Raw genomic sequence first — 12,840 nt, 5'->3', positions numbered from 1 at the left:
GAGTGCAGCAATCAAAATGACTGGCCATTATCTTTCTGCTATTTTAATTGGTGATCCATTGACCACTGAACACGAAGGGGTACGCAATACACTAATTGACCTGCGTGTGTCCAAAGTATGCCAGGGTCAACCGCCATCCCACCAGAATATCATGCTTGCTTGGTGAATGACTTCCCTTAAGACGTGGTGATGCCACTCTGGGCTGGTGTCCCCAGGACTCTCTCTCTCTCTCTCTCCTCTGGGCTGGTGTCCCCAGGACTCTCTCTCTCCTCTGGGCTGGTGTCCCCAGGACTCTCTCTCTCCTCTGGGCTGGTGTCCCCAGGACTCTCTCTCTCCTCTGGGCTGGTGTCCCCAGGACTCTCTCTCTCCTCTGGGCTGGTGTCCCCAGGACTCTCTCTCTCCTCTGGGCTGGTGTCCCCAGGACTCTCTCTCTCTCTCCTCTGGGCTGGTGTCCCCAGGACTCTCTCTCTCTCTCCTCTTTCCAGTTTCCCTTTCTAAAAAGCTATTTCTCTGAAGTAATCACGACCACAGTAGATAACAGCTGCCCTCTTCCTGCTCCCCGCTTCTCACCCATTGCATTGCAGAGGGGATAATCCTCTACACGTTCTGGCCCTCACCCTCGGTATGTGTGTACATTTATGCCTGTGTGTTTGAGTGTTTAGGCCAGTGTGCACACAACCCTGTCTATATGTGTGTGTACATGCGTGTGTCTAAGCATTGATGATGAAAGAGGGAGCTACCCGTTGGCTCAGTATATCCTGATTGGATCTGTTCTCCTTGGTTGGCTGTCTTAAATCCTCCACTCCTCATTCCCTCCTCCATCCCTCCCTTCCCAGTGTGTTTGTTTACGGGGGTTGTCTGGTCAGGGATGCCTCTTTAATTTCCTCAGGGAGAAGACAGTGAGAGATGGAGTGAGTGATACTCCCAAGGACAACAAACATCTTGCTGGAAGCAGGGGCCACAGAAGAGGGAATGAGAGTGTTGAGCTGACATCCCAAAAGCTTAGATTTGCTCCTGTCAACCGAGGACGTTCACACTGAGTGAAGAGTGCGTGTGAATGGTTTGCCTGTGTTTGTGCGCGTCGCTTTTCTAACCCTCTTACCTTTCCATCTCCGCCAACTGGAGTGGAGAAGACGTACTCCAGCTGCAGGACGATCCCAAAATCCCTGTGATTGGCCAGCTTGAGCTCCAGACTGCTGCGCAGGGCCAGGGTCTGAGCCGCTGACGAGGTGCTGGGGAAGGAGAAAACAGAGAGAGAGAGAGAGAGAGAGAGAGAGAGAGAGAGTGAGAGAGAGAGAGAGAGAGGAAGACAGAGAGAAATAGCGATACAGAAAGAGAGCAAGCAAGAGAGAACATGAGCCAGAAAGACGAACAAGACAGAGAGAGAGAGAGAGAGAGAGAGAGAGAGAGAGAGGGAGAGAGAGAGAGAGAGAAAGAGGAGAGAAAGAGAGAAAAAGAGAGATGGAAAGAGAGACCGAAATAAAGATACAGAGAGAGAGTTGAAGAGAAGACGGGAGATGTTCCTGTAAATCGATCTCGACACACCATTTCCTCATAATTTCTAAATCACTCATGTTCTCATCCATAACTTGGAGCATCAAAATGCCACTGAAAAGGATTCGTCCCGTCTGGGTTTCCTCCTGTGTTTTGGAACGCTGCTAACTCTCCCTCTGTGCACCGGTCCCATGTGAGAAACACACACACTTTATATTTATCATTCACAGTTTGCACACAGCCCCAGTTGGAGCATTCTGGAAAGTCGGTGGATGTGAACAAGGTCGCCCGAGCGCCTGCTCAATCCATGGACCCCCTTGGGAGACTGAAAGAGGCATATGTAGACTTTCTACAGATAAACAATGGCCAAACATAAGCAAAAGCCTGCCTGTTGGCTTCTTCGACTGAAAAATAAATAAACATAGAGCATAATTACAGCCTACGCTGTGCTATTCATACCAGCATGCTTTAATAAATGCTGTGCTATCAGCAGGGGAAAACTACACAAGACTCAACCTGCTCCTCTTAGGAAGAGGCAGGAGCCAAAACGTAACCGTTATTATTAAAAAACTAGGTGACAGGCTATTAGTATGATTAGGGCTCATTATGGAAGTGGTTGATAGAACATGAGATTTTCTACCTCATTGGATAGTTTTGCATATTTATCAGACTCCCACATAATTGCTGTATGTTGAACGGTGAAGCCCACCGTAAACAGGGATGAAGTGATGTCCAGCTGTCATTTGTGTTTTGGGGGGGAAAGTGCATCTCAGTTGTCCAACCATAGCGGCACGCAAGTATAAAACGGAAAAGCCTGCTCAGTGAGTCACAGGGACGAGAGTTCATAAACACACAAGCACCATGGTTCAATCTAAGCTACTGTCAAGTTCTATCTTGGCTTCTTCGAACTGGTACAATAGGGTTTCCTTGGCCCCACAGAGACCAAAGGACCACTGCCAGAAAGTAATCATTTCTTAACACCCTGCAATCCTGTACAGTTTGACATATAAAAGCCCTCTGTTTAAAGAGACGCTGATTCCATGAGTTTTTTCATGCTGATCTAAGGAGGAAATCCCTAAGAACACACTGCTGACCTTGCGTGAACAAATCCAGGTCACGGGTGTCTATAACATGGAGAGTGGGAAAGGACAGGCGTGGAGTATGTCTGCTAGATTGGTTGTATAGTACAACATGGAATTGGAATACGTTGCCTTCCTCTATCCAACCTTCGTTTTATGGAGATTGCATGTGTATGCGTGTTCGCATTGATATCAGATTACATTTGTATGTGCGGCAAGGTCAAGGTGACGTGAGAAACACATGGGATGAGATGCAGATGGTGTTCAGGCGCTCCCAGCGGTGCGTGCATGTAGACTACCTACTGGTCCAACAAATAGGAGCTGACAAGCAGCTTTGGGGTGTGAGGGATCTTGCTCCAACTACATGCCCTCGGTAAGACTACACGGTGTATTCAATTCTATTTAAAAGCATGGTATTTTACAAGTTCCATGTCTTGACATGGCAAAATGCCAAAATCCAGCCCGATGCCAGGCCTTTGGTGCTACTTGCTGAAATGTAAGAGGGTTAGAAAGGTGTGGGCAAGCCAATAAGAGGGGTCAGAGCACACTCCAGTCAAATGTGCTTCACTCACTGAGATTCCAGACAGAGACATCCTGTTTCAAATATCAGGCTTAGATACTTTACCTAGCGCAACCCTGATGTGCTTATGGCAATGGGATTGGAGCTATCAAACCACATACTTTGGAACCAATGGCAGAGTTTCCAGACAGAGCAGAACTCACCCTTCTCTGGTCAGGCTGTTCTGTCGGGAGGGGGACCCCTTGAGAACCCTGCTCCCCTGGGCCTGGGTCTGCAGTTCCAGAACCACCACCTGGGGAGGCTCCAGGAAGGCCCAGCCATTATGGACCCCCACATGGAGCCTCCTCTCCTGGATGACCACTGCCTTCAGCGTGCCCTCTGGGCCCCAGTGCTTCTGGTGGAGGACACATAGAAAACACGGTAACGGATACAATGAAATCAACACCATATCTGGTCTATGAAGAATGGCTGCTATTGCATGGATATCCCCAAAACCAGTTGCGCACATTTAATCAAACAGAGGCGAACTGGATCTGCTGGATCTTCGAAGTATCTTGCTCTTGGTCGGTCTGATCTGGGAAGTCTCACCCCAGGGCTGGCGACAGCATCGTTGCTGCACCATAAGTCTCCTTCCCTCTCCCTCCTACTCGTACTCAATGCTTTAATCCTGCTCTCACTGACACTAGAGTGCTCTAGCAGTGCTATGGACTTTGTGAACAAATAATGCTAGGTCCTCTGGTGGAGAACAGATTGAAGAATGGGAAATCTTACACATAATAATGGAAAAGCCACTGGGCACAAAGGCTCACAACCATTTCCAATTGTTTCCTTGTACTGTATACATTACCATAATAATCCACATTATTCATGCTAATGTTGTTATTACGCACATTGTAATTAATTAATAAGACAATAATCATCTCAATCAAACATCTGGGGAGTCACCGTTTATTTCATGTTTTGTTTTCAGTCGCTCTAATGCAAATATGAATAAGAGTTAAAACCATCATTACAAGTTACTCTTTCGAAATGAATATGTAAATGTAGGAAATGGAACACGTGTATTGAGCAAACAATTCAATCAACACGTACTTCGGAGATGGACATGTTCTGGGACTGTTGGCGTTTCACACTTAACGGGCACTGCTAATGTAGTGTTGACTGACAGAACTGCAAAATGACTGACTGCAAACTCTAACCCTGGATTCTGGGGCTCACTGCTCTTTTTTGAGTGCCTGTCTCCCTCTCCCTCTCCCTCTCTCTCTCTCTCTCTGCATAAACCCTTCTCCATATCCACCCACACCTTCCCAATCCAATTAGCATATCAATTGAGCATTGGTTATATATGCAGCTGCAGAGCCAGCCCGCGTACGGCCCACATAGCCCATCACTCTCGTTTCTCCAGCTCGTTCTCTCCCTACAGTATCCTTCTCCATCCATTCTCTCCACTTCTTCCATATCTCTACCACTTTCTCCTTCTGACCGTCTGAACGTCACCCTTCTACACTCTCACTTTCCTCCCTCACCCTCTCTGTCTTTGCCTGTCTGTCTCTCTAGTTCAACAGTACACAGTAAGAAAATAAACTGCTCTCCAGCCTTCTCATGTGGTCTGGGAATCAGTTCTGGGCTGGTTTGTCCTCAATGGGAGAAAGCAATGTTAAGCATCTGACACCTCCCGACGAAGGCCTGTGAATACCTTCTGTGGATTGCCTGGACCCCCAGGCAATCACTATTAGAGAAAGGTCTTTTGTCTCACTATGCTAAGGGGCCTATGGAACAGCTACTGTAACAGGTGCTTCAGAGATCAGCCATACCAGCAGCACCAAGGGGCCAAGTCCAAGTGCTCACCAAGAGAGGAAGAGGAGGGAACCCACGTGAGCACAGGGAGAACATGCAAACAACGTGCAGAAAGGCCACCTGAGCACTGACAGACTCCCAGTGGGAGTCTGTTCAAGGCAGCCACAAGAAAACAAGGGTGATTAGGATTGTGTCAGTGGAAGGTGTCGTGGGATGTGAACCATTTTCTTTAGCTTGTAGGATTTAAAGGGAACGCCACTTGAGTGTCATGGAGATGGTAAAACTGGGATCATCTGTTTCAGTCCAAGTCTGAACGTTATGTACAACCATGACAATACATCCTTGTGGAAAACAAGGTCGCACATAGAAAAACATCTATGCAGTCACTTCAAATACAAAGAGAAGATCTATGCTTTTTGTAGAGCTGTGGCACACAGTGCAATCATAGACAATCTATCTCTTGTCAGCTAAGCTAGCTCTTTAAGATCTCTCTTTGACTGACTGCAGAGTGGCAGCAGGCAGCATAAGTGTGACAAAAACACCACAAATAATTGCTTTCAGCCACAGTCAGATTATAATTATGATTGTGCCCTTCTCGAAAATCTATCTGTTCTCGCCCTCTTTCAACAACACCAGAGTGCGGAGATGACAGGAGATGGCATTGTCTTATGTAGGAAAGGACGGTAATGAAGTGATTGAGGGAGGAAGGCAGAGAGAGAGACACACAGAGAGAGAGAGAGAGAGAGACACAGAGAGAGAGAGAGACACAGAGAGAGAGAGAGAGAGAGAGAGAGCTGTCTGAGCCTTCTAACAGGGAACATCTGTTGGGAGCGATCCTTTCTGTTCCGCTCTCGCTTTTTATGACTTTCTCTCGCTCATTCTTTCCTTCCAATACGGTTTCTCTCACATATCTCTCTATCCCTCGATCTCACGCTATTCCACCCTCTCCTATATCCCTCTCTCTGTCTTTCTCTCCCTCCTCTGGCTGCTGCCGTCACAGATTTGTTTCCTCTCTCCTGAAATATGAATATTTTACAGCTAAGAAGCTTAGAGGGAACAATGAAATGGCCCCCAAGTTAAATCATACTCCATTTCCATCGTCACAGAAGAGGGATTCGTTGGAGTGAAGAGCTCAAAGGGCATGGGCTACAGTCTCCCGCCCCCTTCTTTCTCACTCTCTCTCTGCCTCCCTCTCTCTCTTTCTCTGCCTCCCTCTTTCTCTCTCTTTCTCTGCCTCTCTTTCTCTGCCTCTCTTTCTCTGCCTCTCTCTCTCTCTCATATACAGACAAACACATATACAGTATATATATGCCCTCGTTTTTTTATGCCTTATCACAAATCATTTAAGCGGGCAGCTATGGGAGCTGATGTCCATGAGCATCTCCTTGAGGCCTCACTAAGAGTGCTGGCCTTACGAAGAAGCTGCATCCCAGTGTAATCATCCCATCATGCATATTATCAGGCATTGAATACTTGAGAATCGTAAACTGGGAGCCCATTATAGATATACAGGAGGATGAAAGTTATCTAACCTCACATTTTAGCTGCAAGAGGTAGGGCGTTGTCACATAATTTTTTGATGCCTCCTATGTAGCATTTTGCTTGCCATGTCACAATAATTGTATTGTCTTTATTGTTGTATATTTATTGATATAATGTACACATGACAAATAAATCACTGTGACTTTGATGTAGAGCTCCTCTCTTCTAGAACATACTGTACTTCCTGTTTCAATCAGGGCTGACTGTTTAGGTGTTTACGGCTATCGTAAAATGATTTTGCATGTAATATGATTTGAATAAAGAACTAATAAAGGACACATTTGCAAAAACTGTACCTTTGCAGAAATTGCGAAGAACAGATGTTCAAGCTGTTTAAGTATAGTAATATTTATTTAATCACAGGGCGTGCAGTCGACTAGTTTTTGTAGGCAATCTATTTAAATGTTTTGCAAATAAGCCAACCAAAAGTGGTATGTTGCTAGAAAGTGGGTCTGTTTTTGGGGGCTTCCAATTAGTGAAGTAGACCAGTGAGGGTGTTTGTGAGAGAATCCAACCATTCTGCTCAGTCAGGCATTTACAGCTAAAGACAAAACAACACAAACTACCTTACATATTTAGCCTTGAGGGTCAGAGATAAATGTTTTTTGCAATAAACAATAATGTGTTTGCAATCTGGTAGAAGCTATGGAACCTATTCTTATGAAATCAGAGAGGTATATAAGGTGTTCCCGTCAATCAAAGATACTTTCTACTGGAATAAGATACCGTATCATATTGCTTTTCAAGGGAATCCCTGCAGAACGTGCAGGGATTCTGTTTGAATCTGGTACATAATGCTGTTGAGCAAGGTTGACTTTGGTTCATTTCTGGTTCTGCAGCAGCAGCCTCAACATGTGATCCGCTTTGAAGAAGGGTATCTTTTAGGGAGGATATATTGGTTTTAATGTTATTTCTCTGTTCTCAGATAAATAGTTTTGTTCATAAAACCATAGTGCAACTCTGAACTCAGTATTCTGTTAAGAGTAGGAGATTAAATAGCATTGCACAGACAATGGCATAGGCCTTCATAAAGACATGTCCTCTTTACAAAGCCTCATGTTTACAAAACCTCTTGGAACAGACAAAGAGCACGGTCACATGTGAAAAACAGATCAAAGGGCAGTCAGGATACTGTCATAACACAAGTGGTATGTGATGTAAGAACATAACATAATGGAATGAGCTCAATTTAATCTAATTCAGGGTCACGTCTTGACATTTATTTGAAGCATTAGTTCAAACTGAAAACAGCAGAGTAAAACTGAAATTTATAATCAGCGAAATAATTTAATTGCTCCAAGGACTCAACGGCTAATTATTTTGGAAAGCTTATCTTTTCCTACTAATCTTGAAGATATAATGAGAACCGCTATGTCTTTGCTGATAAACCCAGCTCATTATTGAGTATGCTAGCATGTTTGTGTGTGTGAACGTGTGTGACTGCATATGCTAACAATGTACGTGTTCATTTTGGAGCAGTGTGAAGTGTGAGCATGTGCGCGCGTGTGGTAAGGTGCCCACGCTGTGGACGTTAGCTCCCTCACACTGAGGTGACTCATCCTCACAGGAAACACAGTAGCATCATCATTAGCATGCCGTTCTCATCCTCCCACTCTTTCGCTCCTAACAGATTTTAACTGGCACATCGCTTCCGCTGATGAATCGCATTGCCCTCTTGGTGAAAAGCTCCACCGATTCACATCCCAAAATATTGAGTTACACGCAGACCAATATCGCTGCCTTAAAACATTTCCCTGCTTTATCCTCTGTTTTGGAAATCCTTATCTCCGATTGTTTCCTGTAGGGAGATATGATGAGGCAGGCAGGCCGTTCAAGATCGGCAGAGTTACCCTCAAACTTGACCAGACACTAAACAGTTGCAGGACACATAAATTAGCATGAGTAAATCTTTCAGAAGGCGGTAATGCATATTGATTGCACTCCTTGAGAGAAGGGTTGTCGATTACGCCCGCCCAAGCCACTTTCACGATACCCATTTGTTTGATGGTCATTGAAGGAAGACAAGGCACACTAAGATGATTATATGACTCTAGTCCCACACAGGTTCAAAATGTCATTATGGATTTGAGCGCTCATGCGAAGAACTACTGTCAATATTGCTTGCTACCAGACACCCTTTAACTTGCCAGAAGTTGCCAGACCGGAAAGTTTGACTCCATTTCATAAACCCTTTATTAACTCATCATAAGTAAATTAATTTATAAATGTCATGGAGATCAAATACAGATTTTGGCTTCTGCAGTCACAGGCCAAATGACTGAAACAGTCCCCTGGTTGGCTTATGAGGAGACGTAGCATCATCCGCCCCAACAACCTCAAGGCTGAAAGAGACTCTCACCCTCCTGTGACCGTCTACTCCTCTGGTGTGTGTCTCTGTTTGTCCACAAGCGTATTGCTACTTGGACTACATTTTTTCTACTCCCAAAAATATGCCTATTAGATTCTTCCCATTAATTAAATAAGCCTTAGGCATGCTGTTGTGCTTCAAGCACACCGTCTGTCCTCTTCTTCCTTTCTGACTTTCCATGCTGGTCTTTTGACAGCTAGCCATAATGTATGACACCAACATCAGGGATACACAGGGATATTAAAAGCTTTTCTTCAAGCGAAAGGTGAAGTATTACAGGTGTAATAAAGTAATGTGGACTGTAGCTAGCTAAAACTGGGGGCTCAAAGCACAAGTAGCAATGAGATGGTCTATTAAAACAACAGTTCCAGGGTTATGTCTATGCTCTGTATTGTCCAACCTTACAGAAGACCACAATTTATAGTATTATAGTATTAGTATTACTAAAACTAAAAAGCAGACCAAATATACAAATAAGCCTAACTTGCATACATACATTAACTAACATACAATACTGTCAATTCAGTAAATTAAGTATTATTCCATGCTGCTCTAAATACTGAAGGTTGTGATGGGAATCTAAAGGAATAACAAAAATGATCCGTTGTTCACTATTCCCCTGGTTTCTCTCCTTCACCATCCCTTACGGTCCCAATGCACAAAATACCACACAGAAAACGTAGTCTGATGCATTAGACAGGTGAGGTGTCAGCATCACCTCACAGATAACTTGATGATGACAATCTAGCAAGAATCACACTTTGAAAGGTCATACTCACACAGACACACGCACAGACACTAATTAAAAGCTGGCATCACCCTCGATGCTGAATGTGTTAGCACCTTCTGCACATGAGAAAGGGGCGTCATCCTACCAAAGTTGCACAAAAGAAACAATCTGGCATAAGTTAGAACAAATCCTCACACCTATGTTGTAAAGCTCTGCAAAGAACTTGAGGATGGGGAAAAAGTTTGAATAGGAAAGTGGTTTTCCAGTCTCCTTTACCTAACATAGGAAAAACGACCCTATGTTAAGGTATTTCCATGAACACAGCGTGTGTCATTTTCACAAAGATGCATTCATAACAAAGACTGCAGATTTGAATTTTATGAATTTTATGGCAACCCGCAGGCACTCCAACTGCAATTGATTGTCAGATTACTCTGAATATAATGCACACTCACCTTCCCACAGAGACTCATCCTCTGAGCGACAACAATGATTAGCAAGCAGACCCCCTTGGGGGGGAAGGGTTCAATAAGGACCCCATGCCAGGCCTTAGGAAGGCACAGGCATAGCACAGCCAAAATAATCTTTCTCCCAAACTGCTGAAATGTTGTTTCCAGGATCAAACCGTTTTCATGATGACATCACACTCTGGGCTCAGGTGAAGTGATGCTTTGACAACTTTAGTTTAGATCACGCAAAGACAGGTCACAGGGTGTGCTCACTTCACACCTGGCTTCTGGAGTTAGGTGATAAACTCAACACAACTTCTCCTAAATTACAGTCTCTGTCATCATGTTTAGAGAGTTAGAAACTCAAAATAAATCCTGATGGAATAATGATACTTCCTGAAACATAAGCTACCTGAAGTAGAACATCCCCTGGCTGCGTGCACAAGGCTCAGATTGACAAGACCCTTGATGGAACATCATGCTTTATCAAAGCATCTCACTTTCAACAGGCCCTCTTGGTTCACAGCCCTTTACGATGGCATACCACTGAACAAAGTGTGACTGGCAGCATCGTAATATTAATTCTCCTGCCAGTACCACTCGCAGGCATGCGAGTTAAAGTCAGAGAAGGTAGATAAGACCTGCACAACACCACTGTGCAAATAATAGGAAATGCATGGAGGTACCTGTCACCTTGGTTACCAGACCACTCTAACTTACAAGAGAGAACATTTACAGATTCCATGTGGGTTTGGAGTCTTAGGCTAAATGCTATGCCAGAAGTAAATTAAATAAACATTTTAAACAAGTTGGTGAAAACACATAGTGAAAGTGATGTTATGCTGATGGTAAAGAAACCAAAAAAAAAACATGTTTTTCCATGTTTAATCAAGGTAAAAGGAAATCACTTTAACAGGACCTGGGTTTGGTGGCAGTCAGCCATACACATGGATGATGCTATGTCTTACCATGTTGTTGCAGTCTGCGTTGATCAGATGCAGCAGCTGGGTCTCAAACTTGTCCAGGGAGGGATAGAGCGAGATGGTCAGCCTGTCCAAGGCGCAGCTGACCATCTTCAGGGTTTGAGGCTTCAACAGAGAGTCTCCTAAAAAAGTATAATGGTGTTGGTGAATGGGGGATTACAGTCTGCGGTCTTGTCGCTCTGGAGTAGGTTTTCTCGAAGGATCTTTCTGTTTTGGCCTCGGTTCCCTCAATCCTGACCAGTCTCCCAGTACCTCCAACTGAGAAACATCCCCATGGCATAATATTGCCACCACCAGGCTTCACCATAGGGATGATATTAACCAGGTGATGAGTGGTACTGTACCGGGTTTTAACCAGACATAACTACTTGGTATTTTGGCCCATGATAGGCCAGAGAATCTTTACCCTCATGCACTCAGTGTTCTTTAACCCTTGGGCTGCCTTCGGGTCACAATGACCCGAAGGTTCACAACGACCCATCGTTGTGATGCGACAACTTTAACCAATACAAAAACAAATAAAAAGCATTTTCTTTTAACCTTCGTGCTGTGGGGGGTGTGAGAAAGCCCGAAAGTTAAAAGAAAATGCTTCACTTTATTTTTGTATGAGGTAAAGTTGTCGCAACACGTGGAGGGGTCACAATGACTGAAGGGTCACAATGTCCCGAAGATGACACAAGGGTTAAGTGCTGCTTTATTCCAGGCAGACTGTCATGTGCATTATATTCAGGATTGGCTCGCTACTCTTGCTACAAAGAATTATTTTTCGAGTGCATAGCTGTCCTCTTGTCAGGTTCTCCCATCTATTACAATGTTCACTGAGTTCTAAGTCATCTCCCTGACCAAGGCACTTGCCAGGTTACTCTGACCTGCACGGTAGGACCTTGTATATGTAAATGGATGTGTGCCTTTCTAAATGATTGCCAATCACTTAATCTTACCACATATGCAGAGGTTCTCCAAACTTCATTGGAAGTTTAGAAAGTTTGGGGATGATCCAAGGAAATTGTATTTACTTTTAAGCTCAATTAGGTGCGTCATAACAAGGGTCTGAAAATGTAGACAAGAAATACGATTTTTTTATTTTTTTTATTTGTTATATTGGGATTTTGTGTGTAAATGGATGGTAAAGCAAGTATATTAACAAATGTGGAAATGGTGAGAGTTCTGAACACCATTGTTATAAAGGTATTGTGGAGGAAATTTTGGGCTTATGTATGTAAAGTAATGTGTCTGAATATAATCTTCTATGTTCATTGGTAAGAGATAGGAAGGGGAGATAATTAAGTTGAGTTCAAAGGAATGCAAGGTGCTGACGGCTCTGTGGGACGGTTTACCCTGGAGGATGGGTGAAGCATTTTATAGGGCCTTCTGTTCTCTATAGTCATAGAGTAAGGGGCTATTGATGCAGCTGCTCTGACCTTTTGGCCAAGGAGATTGTGTCCTGTGTCCTGTTTGTGTTTAATTAAAGTTATTTTTGTTATCTCCTCATTTAAAGACAGAGAGGTGACATCAAAGAACTTTGGGACACTTGGCCTGGAGGCTATTGTTTCAAACTGTCACTAAATAGAGTTAGCCAATTACAGAGAGCGCTACATTTATTGATTGAGCAAACCGGATGACCATTTATTAAAAGTTTATATAAGGCAGTGTGTATGGATGTTCTTTACCACTCTTCCGAAACGACCTGTAGCTTATACTGTCCTTCGTTATGATGGGTCACAGAGTACTGTTTTCTTATGTTTGTGCAAACTAATAAATTGTATTAAGCCGCCATCTTGACTGTTCAAACTACACAGCACCGTCATAATTTTCCATCACAGTATACTGTGGTTAGCATTTGCTAAGGGGTAGCTGTCAACAGCAGAAACTACAGTT

General features: G+C 43.9%; 1 protein-coding gene across 1 annotated transcript in view; it reads right to left on the bottom strand.

Moving 5' to 3' along the window:
- Window positions 1-12,840, bottom strand: part of nphp4 (nephronophthisis 4) — a 71,113-nt gene that overhangs the window by 41,897 nt on the left and 16,376 nt on the right. The window contains exons 6-8 of the mRNA XM_067239511.1: window positions 10,948-11,084; window positions 3,297-3,487; window positions 1,103-1,232 (exon numbers count right to left, since the gene is read on the bottom strand). Coding sequence (XP_067095612.1) covers window positions 1,103-1,232; window positions 3,297-3,487; window positions 10,948-11,084 — 458 coding nt within the window. The remainder of the gene's footprint in view (window positions 1-1,102; window positions 1,233-3,296; window positions 3,488-10,947; window positions 11,085-12,840) is intronic.

Source organism: Osmerus mordax, chromosome 7, assembly GCF_038355195.1.
Source record: "Osmerus mordax isolate fOsmMor3 chromosome 7, fOsmMor3.pri, whole genome shotgun sequence".
In the NCBI taxonomy this organism is placed as follows: Eukaryota; Metazoa; Chordata; class Actinopteri; order Osmeriformes; family Osmeridae; genus Osmerus; species Osmerus mordax.
This window is presented reverse-complemented; position numbering and strand designations above follow the sequence as displayed.